This window comes from Panonychus citri, unplaced genomic scaffold, assembly GCF_014898815.1.
Source record: "Panonychus citri isolate SS breed McGregor unplaced genomic scaffold, ASM1489881v1 Contig00143, whole genome shotgun sequence".
In the NCBI taxonomy this organism is placed as follows: Eukaryota; Metazoa; Arthropoda; class Arachnida; order Trombidiformes; family Tetranychidae; genus Panonychus; species Panonychus citri.
The window spans coordinates 1,146,142-1,171,447 of NW_026515548.1; the positions used below are offsets into that span (position 1 = coordinate 1,146,142).

Consider the following 25,306-nt stretch of genomic DNA (forward strand, 5'->3'; position numbering starts at 1 on the left):
ATTCAGCTCACTTGTAACTTATCCACTCCCAAGTCTCCCTCATCTCATCATCTCATCATCATTATCATCATTGTCATCAGATGATAATTGATTGATTAATTGTGAACAAAAAAAAAAGGAGGGTATCCACAGGGTATATGTTTGACCATAATTAATATCTACTGATCAGATATGGATCATCGCATGTTTCTTACAGATATTAATTAAATTAAACTTGTTCTTCACATGTTTGTAACAATCAACATCAACAATTATCAACAACAATGTAAACACATTGAGGTTTCGAGCTTCTCTTGACTGTACATTATTTTAATTGTCGTCAGCACAATTTTATCACAATTAACATTTAGCCTAATTTGCTATTATTATTTATAATATAAATTTAACTCTATTTGATTACCATTGGAATTTGTGTTAATTGTTTATTGGAATTTTTTTTTCTCGTTGTTGTTGATGTTTTCCTTTGCTCTTGATTGTTGTTTTCCCTTTTATTGTGCTGATTCATTTATTATTATTATTATTATTATTAAATATTATTATTTAATTTTCTCTTTATTATCAGTATTAATTAATTGTGTTTCCAGTTCATTGGGCATTTGCATTCATATTTTTCATGGTGAAACCCATGAACCAATAAAAAATTTCAATCTCCCATTGAGTAATTAGAGTAAATCAAGTTTGAAATTTGTTTTGTTTAGGATTCAAAGGGTAATTGGAAAATGTTATTCAGTTAATTGCAATGAAATTGATTGAGTTTGCAAAAACAATTTATCAGGTCTAGTCAATGTTTCTGTGTATCAGTTAATTGTTGATTTGTTTACCTGTAGATTTAATTGTTTTTTAATAACCTTTTCAATGTTTTGCAAAAGAAAAAAAAACTTTTTCTTTACATAACAAAACAGGTATCGGCAATCAGGTGATGATGACGATGATGATGATGATGATGATGATGATGATGTGTAGTCATCATTATCTATCTCAGAATTGCATGATAAGAATCTGGTGGAATCCTTCAGATGAAAAGTGTTTTTCATTGGTTTTCGTTTTCATTTGATTATTATTCCAATGACCTTGATTGTTACTCAATTCTATCATGATAAATGATAATCATATCGCTTGAAGGGTTATCCTTTATTGTTGTTCATTATCATTATTCGGAATCTTGTCTTACAAGTTATCGAAAATCTCATGATGAAATTATTAGAAAGAAAAGTTCTAATGGTGAAAATAATAACAACAATCACGAAATAAACAACCACTCAACCAATGAACTTTTCTTTCAGATTTTCAATCGGTTTGCATCGATAAATCATCGACAAGTTGACAATTAATTCAACTGGATTTAGAAACTTTCTGTTGGCTGTTTGGTGACAAAAAGAGAGAAATTGTCAGAAAACAATTAGTGATTAACTCGTGATTAGTTCAATTACCTACAATTAACCAGGAAAACCAGGGGAAATTAATGATTACCTGTGTACTTAACTCTTACCTGATTAAAATTAAGAGTAAACAATGTTGATGGTTTAATTGATTTAATGGTGATTATAATTATGCTACTTTCATCAAGTTTAATTGTTATTTCAAGTTTCAAGTCTCATCATTTCTGTGTCACAATCTATTAATAGTAATACATTTTTTTCATTATTAACCTTTGACTTGTTCAATATATTGATTGATGTCAATGACATGTCACAATTAAAGGAAATGATTAACAAAATCAACGAAAAAGTTTCCATATTTGTATTGCAAACTTAAATTGTAATTTAATTGTAAACAATTAAATAATTGGTTTTGATTCACTTTGGACAATTAAATTTCACCGGTAATCATAATCAACATGGTAATTGATACAAATTGATTAATAGGAACCTTGAACAATCAATTTTAATCAATTGGACAACCTTGAATATGATTAACCTTGGTAAATTGTCTGATTTTAATTTGTCAACCGGTTTAAATTGTTAATCAGGATATTGGCTCGGAAATGATTACAATTGAATTGACTAAATTACAAATTAATTGTCATTAAAAATTTGATTTACACAATACAATCAACATTATCTTTGTGACAATCAAAGATTAAATTAAAACTAGACCTTAACAATTAAGACTTAATCATAATCTTCATGATGATCATCAGATGAGATGAAGATGTTGATCATTTCAATGCCATTCCTGGTGATCTAATTTACTTAACCATTAAATTAAACAATCAAGATGAGGACAATTAAAAGAGGTACAGAGGTAAATAGTTAATCAGATTGTTGTAACTCATTTAGTTATATTTACTTAATTTAATCATTACAAGTGACTTTTGTTGATTACTTTGTTTTCATTGTATATTGTTTATTTGCGATGATTAACTTGAGAGGGTTGAGAAAATCAATATTAATCAAGTGATTAACGATTGGAAAATGAAAGTCGTCATTCAACAATCAGCAATCTTACCTAATCAGTATTAGTTAGTTAATTGTTTAGGAACAATCTGATTAATTGTGTTGCTATTAGATTTCATCTGTAGTGATTAATTAACGAAAACTTTTTTCAATTGATTGTCCAACAATCATTTCCAATGTAGTGAAATCTGTTGGCCAAAGTTTTAATTGTAACAATTTAAATTTATTTTTTTCTTTCTCTCTACTAATTTAGTAAAGTGATTCTGTTAATTGTATTCTTTATTAATTCAATTGGGTACAGAAAAAGATTCATTAATTATCAAGGTAAGATTCTAATTGTTAAACAATTGTAATACTTTTTTTTTATACTTTTCACTTGGTTAATTAACATTATTATTGGAAAATTAGTTCAATTTTAATCAACTAGAAAGTTAATCGTTTTCGTTGAACTAATTTAATCATAATAAGTACACAATTTATCATAATTAACGTTTGGTAATAATTTAACTCGTTGATTACAATTAGGTTGGTGGAATTGGAATAGACAACAATCAATTTAACTTGTGAACTTAATGAACTTCTGAGCTATTTAGTTGTAATCAACCAGGGAAATCGTTGATTCTCTGAGTGATAATCAACGATAATTATAATCAACTTAATATATGAATACAACATAATATTGAATCTAATTAGTATTGATTGTTTTTCTTTAGTTGATTAGTTTGTTGTTGGTTGATGATCATTGAGAATAATTTAGTCAGGATTATGAATATATTTCATTATCGATTTGGAAGAGAGGAAGAAGAGAGTTTACAATTAGGTAGGAATCAGAATGTAATTGGCAAAGCAAATGAAGAGAAAAAAAAATTCAACAATTTAAGAGAAATTAAATTAAGTTAAACTATCAGAAAAATAGATGATCATCTCTCTAAGGCAGAAAAAGGAGGAAGATTTTAAGGTGGATTAATGCGTTGGTTCGTTGTGAAAATCTTAGGAATTAATTGCCGATTTAAGTTGGTTTTTCTTTTCTTTTTTTGTTTGTTTGATTTCTTTTCGTGGGTCATATTATCGTCCGTTGATTATACGAGTCCACCTTTTCTTAATGTCTTGAGGGGTAAAAGTTTCCCGTAATAGATTATCCTATGTAACTCAATTGCTGAGTATCTTTCTTTGGTACCATCTTTATCCGGAACACCAATCGATGCTGGATTAATGGTGCTACCCTTGGTGATAACACCTCTATCACAGGAATCACATAAAGGTGATAATGATGAGGATAAATTTAAACCATCTGATGCCAGGTAGTTTAATCCATGTTGAGATTGAGACTTTGGTGAAATATTTGATGATGGTGATGAAGATGATGAAGGTAATTGTGATAATTGTGATGTTGTTGTTGTTGTTGATGATGATGATAAACGATTTGATGGGTTGATTACACCTTTGTGGTGCGAGGAAGGGGAACAGGTTACATTGTTTTGATCTCTGGTTAAATCTCGATAGGAAATTATATCGCTTGAAGATAATTCGATTGCCGCTAATGCACCAGATAAGTATTTCACATAGTTCGAGCACCTATTGCGAAGTAAATCTTGAAAAAGAACACCTAGAAATCGAGAAGATAAATAGAAGAGAAACAAAAAAGTGATTAGAATTTATCAATAATCGGTTGATGATTAAGGTTGATGAAGGAGGGGAAATTATGTTTATTGTATCATCTCGTTAGATTCGTGATTAGAAGCTGATGATTCAATTGATTTAGTTTGGAACAATAATAATTCAATTTGATTAGATTTTCTCTTTTTCTCTTCACCATCATTAAGATTATCCAATTTATTAACTAAATTGTGACTTGAAAGCTTTTAAATACCCAAGTTGTTGATTAGGAGTCATGAATTCATGATATATGAAGTGTCTGAAAACAAGACAATTAACAGTAAATTATTATTATCATAATCAATTTGTTTTAATACTTTCAAGTATTTGTGATAAATATTTAAAGTGCAATAACAATTAAGCTCCAAATTATTAGACTAGTTTAAATTGTTACTGTTCAATTGTGTTGATTGTTGAAAGTAAGGGAAAATGTTATTAGAATTGAATATTAATACTAATCACATTCAGTTAAATTATAAATAATAACACTTAATAATAAACAATTGAACCGGTTTTAGAGAATCGGTTAATCATGATGAGAATTAAAATAATTAGTTTTCACACAGAGAATAGAAGGAAACAATTCTAATTTTTTCTATTCTTTCAACAATCGAATCGACAATTTTTTCATTTTTTGCGCTTCTCTAAATTCTATTAATTGAAACGAGTTAATTGCTCAGGGAAAAAAATGAAGCTACAATTTGATCAATTATTGGTTTTCGATTGTTAAGTTTCCAAGTATTAGTGAGGCAACTGTTTTGTTAATCAAATAGTACATTTGATCAATTAATAGTAATCCCAATCTTCACTTATGAGTTTCATTTTCTGCAAATTAGATTATGGATTTTTGATGATTGTTTGGTTATTTTTGATTGTGATTAGGTAAACATAAAACATCATAAATTGTTTATAATGGTAAATCGGAAGCATTTAAATGTTAAGCTGATTGTAAAATGTTGAATGATGGATAAGGATAAAGGATAATTTAGATAATCGGATGATCTTGATATTGTTATTAGGTCGAAATTGTGTCTGGCATTTAATGAGCCTGATCTGCAAAGCAAATTAAGTATCTCACTCATTTCAAAATAGCATTTTGACAGAAACAAAATTTAAAGAGAGAGAGAGAGAGAGAGAGATGATGATGAGGTGAGGGTAGAGGGAGTCGAGTGAGAAAACGTTGAGATAACATGATAACATTCAACAAGAACGAAATCTTGTCATTCATTAGTTTGGAGTGTTATTAATGGTGCTCATAAGCAAAAGAAGTGCTCATATTTATGATACTTAAATGTTGAAATGCTTACTAATAGACGAGGTAGAACTCGTTACATTAGGCTGATGGTAATTGCTGATGTTGGATGATGAAGATGATGCCAATTCATCACTGCTGATTATCTAGAAAAAAAAGAAGGAAGAAAAAAGTTCATGTAATCAGAAAAAAAATTGTTGATTGTAAAGGTAATGGAAAAACAAAAAGAAATGAGAGTAGAAGATTGAAAAACAATTGAATCGGATACTGTAAACTAACTTTTGGCGATGATGACGATGATAATGATGATGATGGTGTTGATTGTGTTGTTGATGATGATGATGATAATGATACTAGAAGTTCATTTATTGTTAAATTATTTCCTATTTTTTGGTTATAACGATTTGATGAATCATAGGAAGTGGTTGAGGTGTAAACACTGGAAATCGGAATGATGTGACCGGTAGATAATTGAACTGCCCCGAAACTGGGTGTAACTAAGGTAGATTGACTGGTCAGTGAGAGTGAGGTTGTTGTGAATGTATATGTTGATAGGGTTGTATCAAAAATTTTACCAGGATTACTATTATCATCTGAATAATTATTTTCTTGTAAATGGCCATCACCTCCATTGTTGTTGTTACTGTTGTTGGATAACCGGATCCTATTATTATTGTTGGTATTGGTATTACAAGTTGTATAATTAACTTTTTGTTGATTGTTGAGAGACATTGAGGTAACCGTGACGGATACAGTTGCTGATACACCTGCAGTAGTGGCGATATGATTGGAAAGATCTGTACGAATGTTTTCAATTATTCTATTCTGAATACCCGAAGTATTTTCAAAGATCGAAGCTAAATTTGGATTGGCCATCTTTTTCCAGCGAGATAATGTTTCAGATCCTTCCATGGGTTTAACGATTCTCAATTTATTTGAGAAAAGAAAATTTCGACCAAGTATATTGTTGCTTGTTCGCTGTTGTTGATTAAGTGATCCACTGGTTAAAGGTTTAAATGATTTACCTTTAAATTCACCACCATTTTCAGTTAACATTGAATCGGGACTATGACTACGAGATTCATCAATTTCTTTACGATTTATTCGGTTTAAACTTGAAAGGCCACTTTCATAGCCGAAACTGTCCAAACTGTCTTCAAGTTCAGCGGCTAATGATTCACAAAAAGGCATATAAGAACCGGGCGGTGGCCAATTGGATAGATTGGTTTCGGTTTTACGTTTCATCTCTTCTTGTAGCTCTTGAAATGCTGACATGAGAATATTATACTTTTCCTTTGTTTCCAATAGTTCACCTGATAGGACATTCTGACATTCGTGGGCCAAATCGAGAGCACTGTAAAGTCCTTCATTCTCCTGTGATAGGTCACGTATCTTTTTCTTTAATTCAACAACTTGACTTAGTAGATTGGTTATCTCTTCATTCTGATTAACATTATCTTCCGCTCTACGGGCAAGCTCTTCTTGTAGGTTGATCAATTGTAAATTGGCTTCAATCAGTTGCTTGGCACAATCATGAATTAATAGGAATTCTTTCCTCTCTTCGGCCTCAATGTCCATCGTTCGGCGAGTGGCCTCTGCTCGTAATTTATGGTTCTCATTTTCCAAGAAAGAAATTTGCTCTTGTAAAATTTCCCAATTATTTTGGTTTGATTTATGATTACCACTACTACTGGAATTGATAACATTATTATCACGAGAAGATGAGCAACTATTTTCATCAATTGAATCAATCTCAGTCTCAGTTGTTTCCAGATCAGCCGAATAGAGTTGAATTAGTTGATTCTTTTTTGATATCTCATGTCTTAATTGAGTAATTGTCTCATTGGCAATCAACTCAGCTTCCAAATCTTCATTGTGTAATTTAAGACAATTATTTTGTTCCAATAGAGATTGTCCAATTTGAGCAGCGATTTTTGATTTCTTTCCTCAACCGTCAGATTATCATCCAAATCCATCACATATAAGATGATGAAAAAGATACACGAAGAGAGAGAAAAAGTCAATTCTTTTGTAGAATAGAAGAAATGAAAAAAAGAACAATCAAAACAAAACAAAATTAGAAGAAATGCTGACATGATAGGTCACGTATCTTTTCTTTAATTCAACAACTTGACTTAGTAGATTGGTTATCTCTTCATTCTGATTAACATTATCTTCCGCTCTACAGGCAAGCTCTTCTTGTAGGTTGATCAATTGTAAATTGGCTTCAATCAGTTGCTTGCACAATCATGAATTAATAGGAATTCTTTCCTCTCTTCGGCCTCAATGTCCATCGTTCGGCGAGTGGCCTCTGCTCGTAATTTATGGTTCTCATTTTCCAAGAAAGAAATTTGCTCTTGTAAAATTTCCCAATTATTTTGGTTTGATTTATGATTACCACTACTACTGGAATTGATAACATTATTATCACGAGAAGATGAGCAACTATTTTCATCAATTGAATCAATCTCAGTCTCAGTTGTTTCCAGATCAGCCGAATAGAGTTGAATTAGTTGATTCTTTTTTGATATCTCATGTCTTAATTGAGTAATTGTCTCATTGGCAGCAATCAACTCAGCTTCCAAATCTTCATTGTGTAATTTAAGACAATTATTTTGTTCCAATAGAGATTGTCCAATTTGAGCAGCGATTTTTAGATTTCTTTCCTCAACCGTCAGATTATCATCCAAATCCATCACATATAAAGATGAAATGTAGAGAAAGATACACGAAGAGAGAGAAAAAAGTCAATTCTTTTTGTAGAATAGAAGAAATGAAAAAAAAAGAACAATCAAAACAAAACAAAAATTAGAAGGGTAGAGATGATGATGTTTCCAACGAAGGAAACACAAACACAGAACAATATTTACAATAGAATATCACATTTAAACATACAAGAAACTTAACGTTCTAGGGATGGGGAATATTAATTAATTGGAGATAATTAAATTTACATAACAAAAACATGATTAATAATTAAAAACGTTTAAGGCTTTGACATTGTCTCATTGAGCGATTTCATCCAACTACAAAAACTATTATTTACATCACATGATGAAAAGGATTCGCGCATGTCAAATTACTAACAATTAACAAGTTTCCCTTTTTCTCACAACAATCAATCAACAATTAAACCCAAAATCACTTGACAATTATCACTTAATTATAAAAAAAAAACACAAGAAGAAAAAAACTGTCACCAAAAATAAACATAGAAACAAATTATTCTTCTTATACTTTGACTCCATTAATTAAAAATCTCAAATCAAACTCCAATCAAATCGAATCAATTAATTTAAAGAAAACTCAATTGTCTTTCATTCCTTAAACATCTCGTTGAAAATTCATCGAATCACAATCACAAATCAAAACAATTTACAATCAAACACTAATAGTTGGAATCATAATAATAAGAAATAAGAAATCAACAATTTGAGAAAAAAAATAAAAAAATAGAAAATAGAAAATAGAACAAAAATTCAAATTTGATATTCGAAAAAAAAGTTTTCGAAATTTCCACGCGATGGCAGCACTTTGATTTCCAAAGAAGGGAAAGAAATGAGAACCACAATATTAACGCCATTTTGATTTGTCTCAAGATGAGTATTTAACTTTGGTTTCTTGATCCTTTTAATTATCTATTCCTGTGTGTGTTGGAAAATTAACTAAGTTTAATTGTTTTAAATTGTGTCTTTGAGAATCATTCTATTGCTTTTTGATAACCTCATCTAATGGACATAGACATGGAACAACTGGTTGATTTATGCCTCAGCAAACTTCCAGTAGGAAAGGTCAGCAATGGTATAATCAAGGCTGCTGGTGGAGGAGCTTCCGGAGGTTCATCTGTTGTTGGTGTTATTACTGCTACTGGTGGTAATGGTGGTAGTGGTGGTGGTGGTGGTGGAGGAGGAGGAGGAGGAGGGGGTGGTGGTGGTGGTGGTGAATCTATTGATGTTACTGGTGGTACTGGTGGAAATGGTGGAGCTGGTGGTACTGGTTCAGTTGGCTCAGTTGGTAGTGGTGGTAATGGAAACGCCTGTGGAAATGGTAACACTGGAGGCAATGGTAATGGTAGGGGTAGTAATAATAATAATAATAATAACAACAACAGTAACAACAACAACAACAGCAACAACAATAATAATAATAACAATAATAATAATAATAATAATAACAATAATAATAACAACAACAATAATAATAATAACAACGGCCAAGAACCAATTGTGTTGCCAGATCCAGCATTTATTTGCCCACGACGACCTAATATTGGAACTGAGGGAAGACCATTGATGTTGAGAGCTAATCATTATCAGATTACCATGCCAAGAGGATTTCTACACCATTATGATGTTACTATATCTCCAGATAAATGTCCACGAAAAATTAACCGAGAAATCATTCAAATTATGGTCCAATCATACTCAAAGTTATTCGGAAATCAAAAGCCTGTATTTGATGGACGTAAAAACATGTATACCTCAGACGATTTACCAATTGGTAGAGATAAAATTGAACTTGAAGTTATCCTTCCTGGTGAAGGTAAAGACAGGCTTTTTAGAGTGGCCATTAAATGGGTTAGTCAAGTTAACCTAGATCACTTAGAACGAGCCTTGGAAGGTGAGAATAGATATATTCCAATGGACGCCATTCAAGCATTAGATGTTGTTATGCGGCATCTTCCATCAATGGTCTACACTCCCGTAGGAAGATCATTTTTTTCAACACCCGAAGGATATTATCATCCACTTGGAGGTGGACGTGAAGTTTGGTTCGGATTTCATCAGTCTGTCCGACCTTCTCATTGGCGAATGACATTGAACATAGATGTATCAGCAACTGCTTTCTATAAGGCTCAACCAGTCATTGACTTTGCATGTGAAGTTTTGGATTTAAGAGATATCAATGAACAAAAGAAACCTTTCACCGATTCACAGCGAGTCAAATTTACCAAAGAAATTAAAGGTCTCAAAATTGAAATAACCCATTGTGGTTCCATGAGGCGTAAATATCGAGTATGCAATGTTACTCGACGACCATCTCAACTTCAATCTTTCCCTCTTCAATTGGACAATGGCCAAACAATTGAGTGCACTGTTGCCAAATACTTTTTCGAAAAATACAAAATGAAATTGAGATATCCTCATCTTCCTTGTCTTCAAGTGGGTCAAGAGCATAAGCATACTTATTTACCTTTAGAGGTATGTAACATTGTCGCTGGTCAAAGGTGCATCAAGAAACTCACTGATATGCAAACATCAACCATGATTAAGGCAACCGCTCGCTCTGCACCTGATAGAGAAAGAGAGATTAACAATCTAGTTGTAAAAGCTGATTTCAATCACGATCCATATATTAAAGAGTTTGGATTGTCAATTTCAAATAATATGATGGAGGTTAAAGGTCGTGTCCTTCCTCCACCTAAATTACAATATGGCGGTCGAACCAAACAACAAGCACTTCCTACCTCTGGTGTTTGGGATATGAGAGGTAAACAGTTTCACACTGGTGTTGAGATTCGTGTCTGGGCCATTGCTTGTTTTGCACCACAGCGAACATGCCGGGAAGATGGTCTTCGTACTTTTATCGGACAATTACAGAAAATATCTAATGACGCAGGAATGCCTATTCTTGGACAGCCTTGTTTCTGCAAATATGCTACTGGATCAGATCAGGTTGAACCAATGTTCCGTTACCTGAAAGCCACTTTTGTTGGTCTTCAACTAGTTGTTGTTGTATTACCTGGTAAAACTCCGGTTTACGCTGAAGTCAAAAGGGTTGGTGATACCGTTCTCGGTATGGCCACTCAATGTGTTCAATGCAAAAATGTTAACAAAACATCACCTCAAACTTTATCCAACCTTTGCCTGAAAATTAATGTAAAACTTGGTGGAATCAATAGTATTCTTGTTCCAAGTGTCAGGTAATTATCTTATCTTAATGTTGCTCTCTTGTTACTTATTCCATTTTTATCTTTGATTTATCTTTTCTTTTCTCTTATTAATTTCTATTTCTAATTATTTTGTCTCTCTCTCTCTCCCTCTTTTTTATTTCCTTATTCAGACCAAAGGTGTTCAACGAGCCTGTGATATTCTTGGGAGCGGATGTCACCCACCCTCCTGCAGGTGATAATAAAAAACCCTCCATAGCTGCGGTAGTTGGTTCTATGGATGCTCATCCTTCTCGGTACTCAGCTACTGTTCGTGTTCAACAACATCGTCAAGAGATTATTCAAGATCTTGCCAGTATGGTCAAAGAATTGATGATACAATTTTACAAATGTACTCGATACAAGCCTGTTCGAATTATTTTCTATCGAGATGGAGTCTCTGAAGGTCAATTTCCAGCTGTCCTAAATACTGAACTTCTTGCCATCAGAAAAGCTTGCATGATGCTTGAAGAAGATTATTATCCTGGAATAACTTTCATTGCAGTACAAAAACGTCATCACACAAGACTATTCTGTGCCGATAAAAGGGAGCAAGTCGGGAGAAGTGGCAATATCCCCGCAGGAACCACGGTTGATGTTGGCATCACTCACCCGACTGAATTTGACTTCTATCTTTGCTCTCATGCTGGTATTCAGGTAATTCATGCGTTTACAAATCTTAATGCTTTTTGTTTATACCATCATCATCATCATCATCATCCTAATCATTATCATCTTACTTTCTTTTTCCAACTCATCTATAATATCACTTAAGGCATTTAGCAATAGTCTTTTTCATTGAATAACAAGTTGAAATAAAAATAACAATAACAACAGACAAAAAGTAATTCATATGAGAGGATAAAATCATAAGAGATTTTTTTTCTCTCCTCACCTCACGTACTGAGTAATTTTGCCTGTAACTCATTACTTCCAATCCAACGGAAGTTACCTAAAAATTTCTCATTTTCTTGAGTAGACTTATCATTACCTAACACAGAGAACATATTTTATCATCTTTCTCTCTCTCTCTCTCTCTTCTCTTCTTCTCTGTGTACAATATGTTTTTTTATATGAGTTACTTTTCCGGCTAAAGATTAGATGAGGATTAAATGTAGATGATGTTGGACAAGCGCACAATCAAATTTGACATCCGGTTGTGTTTTCTTGTTGTTACAAAGCTTCATCATAAATAATTGATTCCTTTTTTTACTAACCTCATTTTTTATTTCTCTTTCTCTCTCTTTTTTTCGATTTTGAAAACAGGGAACCAGTCGTCCATCTCATTATCATGTTCTATGGGACGATAATCATTTCTCTGCCGATGAGCTTCAATGTCTAACTTATCAACTTTGTCATACTTATGTTCGATGTACACGTTCAGTATCTATACCAGCTCCAGCCTATTATGCGCATCTTGTAGCTTTCCGAGCCCGTTATCATCTAGTTGAAAAAGAAAATGATAGGTAAGTCAATTGATATCTTTTTCTTCATTTGTTCTTTTTTACTATTTCCATCTCCCTCTCTTTCTCATCTTATTGAAAAATTTTTTTACTAATTTTCCATTTTGAACCATTTTATCGTTTTTCTCTAATAGGGTCAGTCAATTGGAAACCGAAAGTCAATCTGGCCTTACAGGCGATCTTACCGAGTTCAGGTAATTATTAAAATACTATTTTTATCTTCTCATCTTAAATTACTCTTTCTCCCTTTTCTCTCTCTCATTCTCTCATTCTCTCTTTATCAATCATTGAAATCTGCTCTTTTTGTTAATTTATTAAATAATTTATACATAAATTGAATTCAATGAAAGGTTTTCAAATAATTGCCAAGAATTAGTATCCACACAACAACACAAAAGAGAAGAGATTACAATCTGAAGAGCATCGACTTTCCTTGTTAAGAGTTTTTGTTTTTTGATTTTTTTTTCTCCATAATAATTGTTAACCAAATTGCTAATTTTTCTCTTTTTTTTTCTCTCCCTCTCTTCGAACTTTTCAGCGGTGATGGTAGTCACCAGTCGAACGGTAATGATAGGACTCAAACGGCTTTAGCTCGAGCTGTAACAATCCATCCTGATACCAAAAAAGTAATGTACTTTGCTTAAGGAGAGAGACTACCACAAATACTACTGACCTTTTTTAGACCAGTTGGGCAACAAGATGACCAGGAATTAACAAAAAAAAACTAAAACAAAAATCATCTAATCATGATTATTATTATTATCTTCTACTATTATTGTCATGATTCATTATTATCATTCCTAATCTCTTAATTATTATTAATCTTTGATCATCATCATTACCTCCTTTTGTGTATGCTCCTTTGTATCATTTTCCTTCAATTTTTTCTTTCCTTGTCTTTTGCCTGCTTCTCAAAAATAATCGAATTTTTTTTCTCTCTGGCCAAGGTTTTTTCCGTTTTGACCAAAATATCACAGAAAATTATTAACTCAATCGCTTTAACTAAAAAATCCTCATAAAAATCAACTACATGACGCTCACTTACAACATACACACACACACTCTCTCTCTCTCTCTCTCTCTCTCTCTCTCTTGACCCACCCACCAAACAATTCTCTTTGCCTTCCTTAATTATAAATGACTTCCTATTATTATATTATATTCCCCATCTTCCACTTAGAAAACAAAAAATGTGACAGTTTTAATCTTTCTGATGTTTTTTAAATTTCGACAATGTCACCAACACTACAATTACATCATCATTACCACCATCACCACCACCAATTGACAACGAAAGGCGAAACATCAAAAAACATTTACCAGAAACTATGGTCGCATCTCTAATCAATTTTAAACGTATATACAAAACACACAAACAAACACACACACACACTCCTCTTAAATCATCATCATCATCTTAACACAACAAAAGTCAATTTTACAATTAAAACAAAAAACAAAATGAAACACAAATGATTAACAAAGAAAATGTAAAATTGCCTGTCACAAAAACTCTGAATGAATTGTTTTCTCATGTGAGAAAACAAACTCTTAATTATTTACAACTTTTGGTGATTTATTCTTGGTTTAAATGGTCTTTATTTGTAAATTAAGGTCAATCCCAAGTATGAAACATGTATAAGCGCCGTCATAGTAAAACCCAAATAGCGATGGTAACAAAGTTTCATTAATTTTCTTCCAACAATTTATAAATTGATGTTTCTTTTTGTTTCTGTTAACCAAATCAAAGATGATGACATACAAAAAAATGCGACTTTATCATCATAGACAATTGAAAGAAAAGTGAACAAAAAAATCAGCTGATTAATTGGAAATGTTGATGATTGATTATGAAAGAAGCATTAAAATAATTGATTAACTCTAATCGATGTTAATTATTATCCAATTGTGATTGTTGATTGTTACTTTCTTCTCGCTGATTGTTGGGCTTAATTGTATTAACGGTTGTGGGAGTTGTTTAATTGTTGATATGATAACAAATATTGGGAAGATTAAGGATTAAATGAAAAGGTGAAAAAATTAGAGCAGAAAAATGAAAGCAAATCTAATCCCGTTTGGTTTTTTCTTCATGTTAATTGTTTAACTAAATTGCTTTTTTAAATTGTCAAGTTAAAAGGGTTGATTGGTTATCCAGTTAATCGGGTTAATTATTTGATGTGGTTTAATTTGTTTGTTAATCAACGATTCTAATTAATGCCATCTCGGTCTTGTATCGATTCGTAGTTTCTTTTCCTGGCTACTACTTGCTCGGCTTGGACATCGGTCATCTTTGGCTAGTAATTTGATTGTCGAAGGGAAAATTAAAGTTAATTGTTATTAGAATTTAACTTGAGCTTTGGTTGTGTGTTAATTGTTTCAAATTTACCAATAAATGTTAATCGACTTTGAGGTCGAGATGAAGAAACTGCATCACCGGAAATACTATCGTCATCCATTGGGTACTCATCGTCGTCATCAGCTGATTGACACATTGGCACACTTCGTTCAGTTTTCTCTCGAATCTGTGGCCAAATTTAGAGAGTTAATTAGCTTGATTGAGTTAATTGTGAATTTTTTTAAACACTTACATTGGTTATTGGCCCAAGAAATGAGCTGTTGCCAAAATAAGGCGATCGACTTTGAAAAGAAGCCATTCCTTGGCTAACACCATCGGCTAGTGGTTCTCGAAGCTCAACATTTGTCCGACCTTTGGCTAATTATATTTAAAGAATTGGAAACAATTAACTATGGAAATTAGCAATTAGATGGTTAGGTTTACCTCTACATGGATCATTTTTCAGGAGAAACTCAGTCAATGAAATCCAACCGCCGCCGACTCGAACCATAATATCACTTCTCAAGATTCGAACCAATCTTTGTTTATGTGACTCACCAAACTAAATTTTCGATATTTAAATCAGTTAATTAGATTGAAAATTAACAATTTTCTATTCAATTACCTGATATTTTTTATCCTCAACCTGATGGACCCGATATTTAGATGAACAGGTACATTTAGCTGATTGTTTTCTCATCTCACTAACAATTATCTCAATCTCGGAGGGATCTTTCAGTTTGTCCATCCACTCCTTGTTATCGATGAATCCGTCGTTGTTGCGGTCAAAAATGGCCGCTACTCTTTGAAGTTCACTTCGATTACCTGGGAATTTGTGTCTCATAAAACCTTCGATAAACTCATCGTATGTGACCTTATTATCGCGATTATCATCTAATTTACGATAAAAGTCCATCAGTCGAGCTGATCTATTGTCCAACCAATCAATGAATCGACGTCGCCAAGAGTCAAAATCAAAGTCACGAAGTTTTTCAAGTTCAAGGTAAAAGTTCATCTTACTTCGTAGACGAATGAGTCGATCTCTAGTTCGAGAAGTTAAACCTCGCCATCGAGTAAGTATATCGATCACTTTAGGATCACCAATCTGATCTAACGGCAGATCACTTGACGATTTACTATAATTACTATTGACACTCTCATGACCAGTTCGTCGTCTTTTACCAACCGGTTCTTTACGATTCTCTTCGGCCAATTTGTCCAGTTCATTTTCTTTAGCGTTAACGGTCGCCCGATATGTTTCCATTTCGTCGATTAGCTCTTGAATTGGTTCGATCTCATTTGGAATTGACTTGCTATCTAAAAGATCATATTCGGTTTCTCGAGTTGTCAACCAGGCCGAAAGTTCAGCCAAATACGCTGACCTTTTGACCATCTCATCGAGTTTACTTCTTAATTCGGACTCTTTCTTGACCAACGATCGAGCCACATCGTCCCAGGTCGACTCAATTATCTCAATGTAATGATGGATTGCGAAATGTGCATCAGGGTGACAATCAGTTAATACCTGATTAGAACTAGAAATGATCTCATCCCGATCGGCGACAGTTGAGCCCATTTTCTCAATATAATCGTTGATCTCATCGATATACAGACGGAGTGTAACCTCATCAGCACCGGTGGTTGATTTATACTTTCCCATTGAGGTTTCGATTTCAATCAACCAATTGAGCATCTTGTTAGCCTGTGATTTTAATTGTTCAGCCGATTGTAGGTATTCACGAAGTCGAATCTCTTTTTCTTGACTCGAAAGGTTCAACTCATCCCATAGGGTTGAAAGGGAAGCGTATTCAGTTAATATCGTCTCAGAATCTATACAATCGGGAGTCAAAAGGTCAACCAGTTCATCGACACAATCTTTAAGTACAATCATTGAATCATTTTTAAGTGCTAATTGTTTGGTGAAGTTATTGTGATCTTTAATTAATCGTTGGATAGTTTCAGGGTCACCTTGTAGTCTATCAAATGATATTACAGCTTCAGCGAGCCAATCCTTCAATTGCTTGACCAGTTTCTTGTATCGATCCAGAGCATTTGAAATTTTCTCGGTCTTTCGAAGTGTCTCTTGGACATTTTTATGATCGTTCGTCCAACGAGTTCGAAGTGTATCAATTAGATTACGAAAAGCATCATTATCACTTTTAGGACTTTTATCACGAAGACTTCGACCCAATCGGCAAACAGAATCAAGGTGACCAGACTTGTGGTCAAATTCTCGATTCAGTTCCCTCAAGGCTCCAATGGTCACACTAATATTTGAACAATTGACCTGTTCGTTTGCCGATACAATCGTTTCTGTCCCTGATAACCAGTTAATTAGCCCATTCCATTTATCGATAAACTCTTTTGCCGATTTTAAATTCCTCTCCAATGTGCAATACCGTTTGGTCACTTTAGAGGTCAGTTTATTGTATCGAGAACGGATTGAGATCAGCATTTCCTTTTCTCGTCTTGGACCTCGTCTTTCCAGGTCACTTAGAACATCCCGTTTAGATGTTATTGAAGTTTGACAATCACTTGTTTCCTTTAATTGTTTCTCAATAGTATCAACCAGGTAAGATGATTCCTCCATTGAATCAACGATTGATTCAATCGTTTTCAGCCAATCGGCAAACTCATGTAAAGTGGCCTCGACATCTTGAGCTTCTCTTAGTGAACTGTCAATCTTTTGATATCTTTCATTTAAATTGGACAATAAATTTACTCGTCGAGAGTCAATTGATTCAATTGTGGATAAAAAGTTCTTATATGTAACTTGGAAAATGGATAAACATGATTTCTCCGCTTCGATTGTATTTTCTAAATCCTGAATTTCTGATGAAAACGAATTGACCTCACCCTGTAGCTCAGTTGTTTCCTCTTTCTGTTTGGTCAAAGTGACCGAATCTCTGGTCACTATCGTTGGTAACTTATGACTGGTCTCAACAAGTCGATTCAAAGTTCGTTCAACTGAATCAATTTTCCGATGAATTTTATCAACTGACCTTTTGGTTCCTAATAAAAGAGAATATCGAGTTTCAATGGACAATCTTAGACTAGACACTCGATTAGAAAGACTTTCGATTCGGTTTAATGGTTCGACTTTCACTATTGATTGGGTTTCGGTTGATTGTCCAACAGTCTCGAATTGTTTAGCTAAGTCCAAACCAATTGTTCGAGCTCGATCAACTTTTCTTTCCAAAGATTTAACCGATTCAAGTAGTGATTTGATTCGGTCAATTGAACGGGTCTCGAATGTCGGTGACTCCATCAGGCCACTGGCGTTTGTTTTACTGTTTGTTGCCTCGTAATCACAGGTAATCTCATCGATGAAACAATCAAGCGATCGAAGTGAATCAAGTAACCCTTTCAATCGAGATCGACGTTCTTCTGTGTCTTTAGCGATACTTTTCCACCTTTCGATCAGGCCATTTATCTCCTCTCGTGATTCTTTCACTCCAACGTTGAAGGAATCGAGAGTGATCTGATTGATCTTGTCGTATTCCGCTGATTTACCGTTCATTTCAAAAGCAATCGCTTCAATTGCCTTTAATTGAACTTCGAGTGACCCTTGGTCATAAGTCAAATCAGCGACATTGGAAACTTCAACGTCCAATTCATCCAACCAATTAGATATTATCATCAATTGTGATTTGATTGTTACAAATGATTTCAATGCACTTTCCAATCTAGAGACTCGACAATCAATTTCCTTTGACAACTCGTTCCAAGTTAATTGGACTGATTCAACTCGACCAGAGACTCGACTTATTTCTTGGACTGCCGATGCTCCAGTGGCCAGAGAACTCGCAGCTTCTAGTAGGCCAGTTCCCATGGATTCCAATGATCGTAGATCAGCTTCCCGTCGGTCAAACTCTGATCTTAATCGTTCAATTTGATTGAGCTCATTTTTCAGCTCAGATTCATCGGTTGAAACTCTTAACTCTGTTTCTAGTTCAGTTGAAACTTTCGATAGCCACTCGTTCAAAGTGGCCTCACACTCCTCAAAGTCTCTCAATTTTGTCAGGTATTGATTGACTGAATCAATTTCATTTGATAATTCAACTGATTTCCTTTCAATTGAATTAAATTTAGTTCTTACTTCATCAGCTTTTGACTGATCACCAACCAATTGATATAAATGATCAGTGATCACCTCACATTCAGCTAGTGTTGATTTGGAAAGAGTTAATTGTCCATTGATTGTGTCTAATCGTTTACACTTTTCACCGACTTTCACATCGGACATTTTCAAATCATCAAGTTCGGAAATCAAACAATCAATATCATTCTCTAATGATGACAATTTACCACCAAATGATTCGATAAAAGAATCCAAGCTTTTAACACTTTTCTCCTTCTCGGTTAACAATGATTCACATTTACGCCATTGGATCAACAGTTTGCTGGTCAATCGGTCAATTTGTTGATATTCATTACAATTAGGATCCATTCGAGTGGACAAAAGTTTACCTGAAGAAATGAAAGCCTGACGATTGACCAATTGATTCTTAAATTCAGTTCGTATGGACGACAATTTATTCCGTTGAGCAGATATTAACTTCAAATCGTTACCAATTGGACCTAAATTGTTCATTCGTGACTCAATCGTCTCAAGCCAACTCGATAAACTTGAATAGTTTGATTGAAATTTCTCGTTCTCTTTGATTATATCGAGTCGTTGGCTAATTTCATCAACAATTTCCGACCAGTTTTCATCTCCTGAATCAGAATCAAGGTTAGATAAATTCTCACCGACAATCAGATCAGCTGTTATTGTTTCGGTTGTTAAATCATCAGCTCGAATTGTCTCAATCGTTGTTCGAGTAGTTCGTCCATCACAATCACTGGAATCGATTTCACCAATAAGCTCATCTTCGTGGTCTTCATTTTCTGTATCTTCTTCATCATCATCGTCATCAATAAATGCGATCTCAGTTACATTATGTTCCTCATCTTCACCTGATTCATCTGATATTTTATTCTCATTACCTGTTGATTGACTTTCCATCATTGTAAATTGTTTATTCAATTGCGATGATTCATTTCTCGCTTTAACCAACAATTCGGGTTCCAAAGTGACAGCTACTTGATTACTTCGCGATTGAGTTATTTTGATCACTTTTCGAGCCATCAAACTGCTCGTTTTAACCTTGTCGTTAAGTGTAACGTACTTGCGTTCCAATGCTTGAGCCAGTGACAGTTTAGGTTCACGATCACTGGCCAGATAGTTACCGTTAGAATCGATAAGGCCACGTTCAAATGCGAGGTTAAAATTAGTTGGTCGTGTGAAGGGTCGACTTGGATCTACAACCTCTCCCGAAGAAGGATTGATAATCTTTAATCGGCAACAATCACGAAGGTTAATTTGATGGTCACTTCCTGGTACGGTGAAATTTCCCGTTTCCATATTGAGGTAACCCTTTTCAGCGGCATCGGACACTGTCCATCCATCGAGTGGAATGATCAATGTTTTTTCGTAGACCTCATTTTCTGCCGTTGTTTCCTTGGTAATTAAATTGTCACTACTTTTCTCCGTTGATCTGATTACCCGATCTCTGGATGGACTTCGTAAAATTGACCCTTTAACTGGACTTGACGATCTACTTGATATTAGTTTAACGGGTTCGATGATTGTAACATCTTTAGGTTTAATTGTTCGAGAGGAAATTGTCTCTCTAGTTATTGAAATTCGAGAAGGTGATGGGTCACTTTTCCGTCCACGGCCAAGATCAAGTGAAACCTGAGGTCTTTGAGATGTTCGGGAAGGTGAAACTTTCGTTGGTGAAGGTGAACCGTTTGTCCCCGTGTTTGTGTTTACTTGTGAATGTGATTTTCGAGGTGTAGGTGTTGGTGGTGATGCCGAAGTTGATTGTTTGGGACTTTCTTTATTCTTAATTGTACTTTCGCCAGACTCTTTTTGGACAGTTTTATCGGCAGTTACAGTTGACGGCTGATTAGAAGCTAATTGTGAGGTTGATCGGAATGATAAGCTACTACTACTTCGACTATGATGCTGAGCGTCACCAATTCGTGATGACGATAAACTTTGAAGACGTGGAGATGTTGATGGTGGATAAGATGATAGAACCCATGAACTTTCAAAGGTTGTTTGACTTCGACGGATGGGCAGTGGTGATCGAGATTGTCGATAGATAAGATCATTTGCCGAAGGTGATCTTATATTAACACTGATCTGTAAGGAGCTTGAGGTGCGTCGAATGGCAGGATTAATACCAGTGATTAGGGAAGATGTCGAAAGGGATGTCCCATTAATCGGATCCCGTGAGCCTTTAGGCAGTGTGTTGAATCGATTGGGTGAGGTCGATTTACATCGATAATAAATTGATCCATTTTTCGTCTCTAATGGTTGACTTGATGGTCGCTGGTAACGGTCAGTTGATGATGGAGATGGACTTGATCGCGATTCTCTGCCGGTGATTCGTCCCAAATTTGTCCCCTCGTTCGAACCTCGATTAGAACCATTTACCCGTGTTATGTGGATCGAAGTGTGTTTGGTTATCGATTTACCGTCCGGACTTCGGTAAATTACACTCTTGCTTCGAGTCTCATTGAATTTACCACTCGATTGTCCTTCGTCGGCCTTTTGTTTCCAATGGTGTTTGTTTTAAATAATCAACAATGAGAAAAACAACAAAATAATAGAGTTAATTAACTGATCAGTTTTTTTAATTGTCCTCAATTTTTACATTTCAATAGAAACGAGTGTTAATCAACAATTGAACATTGATTGAGACAATGCAATTGATAATAATGGTGAAAGATAATCATCTTCATATGGTTAACCTTGTCTCGTTTTAAATTTATCTCAAATGGATAAAACAATTAACAACATGATTAACTAAAAGTGTTTAATTATTATTACCAAAGGTTAAATATTGTTAATCAACTGGTTAACTTGATTAAGGTTAATTCATTTTCTATGTTATCTTGATTGTGTTAAAATGTGTCAATAGTTGGTGAAAAGTGATAACTTTTTGTTTTAATTATTACAATTAAAATGGTCAACAGTTTGTTGATTATCTTGTTGATTTGATTAGTCTGATATCAAACAATTAAAAGTGAATCAGCAACAAATTAAGACAAACCCCGGAAATTTGATTGCTACTCAAACTGACCCATAAACATATTTAATTTTGATTCATTTAGTCAGGGTAACAATTAACAATATTAAATATTCACCTTAATTGTAACCCTATCAGTTACAATTTAAATTGTATTAAATCAACATTGTTTGAAGAAATTAAGTAATTCAATAGTTAAGAGATAAACTAATTACAATTAGATTGAAATTGTTTTATAATATTAACCAATTAATTGTTGTTTTAACAATAAGTTGATCAAATTTACGATCACAATTAACTCGTAATTGTTAATTTTTAATTACCAATGATTGATGTTAACAAGATTTCCTCAGATTTGGCAGTTTAATTGTAATTAATGATTTGTTGATTTTTGATTATGTCAACTGATTAACGCCAAATATTATCAATACAATAAAGTAAAACCCAATTAAATCAATTATTTCTTGATTCTCACCTAATTGTTAATATAAATTGATTTTGTTTTACTAATATATTACAGTTAATCATGATTCTAGGCACAATCTATTTAATCATCACAATCATGCTGATTCATTTCCCAAAGTTAATTAATTAATCAACACAGTGACATACATTTCTAATGGTTAATTGATAAATCAAAGTGTTAGAAGCAAAATAATTTGTCCAACTGATTAAAACTTTTCATATTCATGACAATTAACTAATTGTATCTGATTGATCAAAACAATTGTCCATAATTTTAACATGAAAACCTAAATAATCATTTAGATGAGCAGCAATTAAATTATTATCACAGTGAAAGGTTAAATTTGATAAATTGAATATTGAATTAGTATTTTTAATTGTTTAGGTTAATTGTTATCAGAATTGTAAAAATAATCAATCACTAACCATTGATTGTTTATAGTTGACTTTTCATGGACAATTAAAATTGAACAATTTGATGAATTGATTGAGATTAACTCGGTAACACTTAGCAATTGATTTAATTGTGATTAACAAAGATAATCATTTGTATCCACATAATTGATTGTTGACAAAATGGTTGTTGTTGTTGTTGTTGATGATGATGATGATGAAGATGACATGATGAGATGAGAGCAACAAAAGATGAAGATAAGGACAAATATACAACCACACACACGAACACAATTAACTAACACAAAAGGGTAACAATTAAAGTTTAATGATAAATCACCATGAATGAAATGAAATGAATGATGAGATGATTAAGATTGAAATAATAACATGAAAATAAAAGGCACAGGGAGTGAAATCAGTGTGATGATGATGATGGAAGACAAGAAAAAGTGAGTGAGTGAGACAAACAAATTGGACAAAACTTTTTCTCTTTCTATGTCAAAGAGTTATCATCAATCCTCTAATATATCATCATTATCATCATCTTGAAAAAAAAGGGTACAAATGATGATGAAGATGAAGATGATGATGATGATGATAATGATGACGATGATTAGACCGTCACTTTTACCTGGTCCCTTTAATTTGATGATGATAAAAATAAACAAAACCAGGCCATTGTTTTGCTGGCTACTTGATGATACACACAAGGAGTGGATGATAAAAGGCACCAGAAAGAACCCACCTCAAAGCACCTTCATTCATCCCCTCTCATCATTTATCTTCCTCATCATCATCTTCATTCACCGTTGGTAAAATGATAATGGTTACAACTTTTTTTCTTCTTCAATTTAATTCTAGGTTTAAATTGGAAGGAGGTTCGTTTGGTTTCAGCATCATCATCATTTCCATTATTCTGGTGATGATGATGATGATGTTTGGAGGAGGGAAGGAGGAGTGATGAGGATGATAAATAATCACGATTGAAGCGAACTCAATAGTTGATTAAAAAGTTTTTTCTTCTGAAGGGAAACAAATGATGAAATAAACGAAAAGGTAATTAGATAGAATGAAGAAAAGTATCAAGTTCTAATTCATCCTACACATGTTTTCGAATTTCTCTCTCTCTCTCTCTCTCTCTCTGCCCCACCCTGAAGGATGATAAGATGATGAGGATGATGAATGTAAACGATGTGTTAAGGTGCTAATCACTCATTAAGTTGTTTTCTATTGTTCTTACCTGTTATTGATTCATTTTTTTTTCTCCAAGAAAAAACTTTTTCTCTTATTCTTTGTTTCTGATTATCATAAATAATGTTAATTGTTAACGATTGTTTTTTCATTACAATTTAAATTTAAACCTTTTGTTAATTACGAGTAAATTGTTGCGCTTAATCATTATAATTATATTCCAATGCTATGATAATGATCTAGTCAATGGTCAGCAAACTTTTGGTCAATGATTTGTTAAAATTTCACTTTGATTGTTGATTAATTCATTGAGTAATTTATATATACATTTACAATTTATTGTTAATTTCAATTTAATTTAGAAAAAATTTAAATTGTATATATTTAATTGTGGTGAAATTAATTACGAATAATTTTATTATCATTATTAATTACCAGCGTTGATTGATAAGATTTTAATTTATTTGATTATTACAAATTGTATGTTGAATGAAATTTTGTATTTTGTAATTGTAAATATTTAATTGGTTATCGGTTAATGAATTAAAGTGTATAGAAATTAATTATTATCGGATTTTAATTAATAACAATGATCAATACGATAAACCAATCAGTTTGATGGATTAAATTTTCATGATTATTGGTAAACAATTGGGAACAACAATCAATTGATAATAAGCAGACTTCCTGTTATAATACAATGATGAATTGATTGTAAAGGACAACGATTATAATTGTTACATAATTAGAGGTAAAATTAAGCCAAAACAATTGAGAAAATATCGAAATCAAGTTTAAATTTAATCGATACAAAATCTAAAGTTAAGGTTATTTTCAAGAGATTGGAACACTCAGTAAACAATAGATAACAATAAGGTGTAAACAATGAAGATGTTCACCAGGTGATGATGAAGAAGATGATGATGATGATGATAAAATACAAGGTACAGAATTTAAGAAATGATAAGAAGATGAGGAAGAGCGTGAGCAAGTAAAATACTACAACGATTATAAGACCAGCCATGCGAATCGTCAAGGTCAATGTTGTGACAAAATATTTCGATGATCATAATGATGATGATCACCAAGGACATGGATAGAAATTCAGAATTCATGAGTAAATAGTGAGAGAGAAGAAAAT

At 33.2% G+C, this 25,306-nt stretch overlaps 3 protein-coding genes across 3 annotated transcripts; 1 reads left to right on the forward strand and 2 right to left on the reverse strand.

Annotated features, from left to right (window-relative positions):
• Positions 1–2,834: 2,834 nt before the first annotated feature.
• On the reverse strand, positions 2,835–8,666 carry LOC128396187 (1-phosphatidylinositol 3-phosphate 5-kinase-like). Its single transcript, XM_053356727.1, has 4 exons — positions 7,724–8,666; positions 5,584–6,977; positions 5,360–5,450; positions 2,835–4,002 (listed from the first exon to the last, which is right to left on the reverse strand). Exons 1-4 carry the CDS (start codon positions 7,998–8,000, stop codon positions 3,476–3,478), a joined length of 2,289 nt encoding a protein of 762 aa, XP_053212702.1. The 5' UTR covers positions 8,001–8,666; the 3' UTR covers positions 2,835–3,475.
• Positions 8,667–8,874: 208 nt separating this feature from the next.
• On the forward strand, positions 8,875–14,251 carry LOC128396152 (protein argonaute-2-like). Its single transcript, XM_053356690.1, has 5 exons — positions 8,875–11,227; positions 11,368–11,890; positions 12,500–12,699; positions 12,831–12,890; positions 13,235–14,251. Exons 1-5 carry the CDS (start codon positions 9,036–9,038, stop codon positions 13,338–13,340), a joined length of 3,081 nt encoding a protein of 1,026 aa, XP_053212665.1. The 5' UTR covers positions 8,875–9,035; the 3' UTR covers positions 13,341–14,251.
• An 11-nt stretch (positions 14,252–14,262) lies between these two features.
• LOC128396149 (microtubule-actin cross-linking factor 1, isoforms 6/7-like) lies at positions 14,263–24,006 on the reverse strand. The gene is made up of 6 exons (XM_053356686.1): positions 23,005–24,006; positions 15,657–21,632; positions 15,476–15,593; positions 15,285–15,409; positions 15,083–15,218; positions 14,263–14,990 (listed from the first exon to the last, which is right to left on the reverse strand). Exons 1-6 carry the CDS (start codon positions 23,005–23,007, stop codon positions 14,908–14,910), a joined length of 6,441 nt encoding a protein of 2,146 aa, XP_053212661.1. The 5' UTR covers positions 23,008–24,006; the 3' UTR covers positions 14,263–14,907.
• Positions 24,007–25,306: the final 1,300 nt, after the last annotated feature.

Bases quoted from the DNA above. Each gene is read 5' to 3' on its own strand.
- LOC128396187 (XM_053356727.1), bottom strand. From the start codon at position 8,000: ATGGATTTGGATGATAATCTGACGGTTGAGGAAAGAAATCTAAAAATC. The intron at 6,978-7,723 runs TTATCAATTCCA...GTGGTAATCATA, and splicing joins ATCTTCTCGTGATAATAATG to AATCAAACCAAAATAATTGG. The intron at 5,451-5,583 runs GTTAGTTTACAG...TTTTTTTTCTAG, and splicing joins CATCGTCATCATCGCCAAAA to ATAATCAGCAGTGATGAATT.
- LOC128396152 (XM_053356690.1), top strand. From the start codon at position 9,036: ATGGACATAGACATGGAACAACTGGTTGATTTATGCCTCAGCAAACTT. The intron at 11,891-12,499 runs GTAATTCATGCG...TTTTGAAAACAG, and splicing joins GCTCTCATGCTGGTATTCAG to GGAACCAGTCGTCCATCTCA. The intron at 12,891-13,234 runs GTAATTATTAAA...CGAACTTTTCAG, and splicing joins GGCGATCTTACCGAGTTCAG to CGGTGATGGTAGTCACCAGT.
- LOC128396149 (XM_053356686.1), bottom strand. The intron at 15,410-15,475 runs GTAAACCTAACC...AAATATAATTAG, and splicing joins GAAAAATGATCCATGTAGAG to CCAAAGGTCGGACAAATGTT. The intron at 15,219-15,284 runs GTAAGTGTTTAA...ATTTGGCCACAG, and splicing joins TTCTTGGGCCAATAACCAAT to ATTCGAGAGAAAACTGAACG.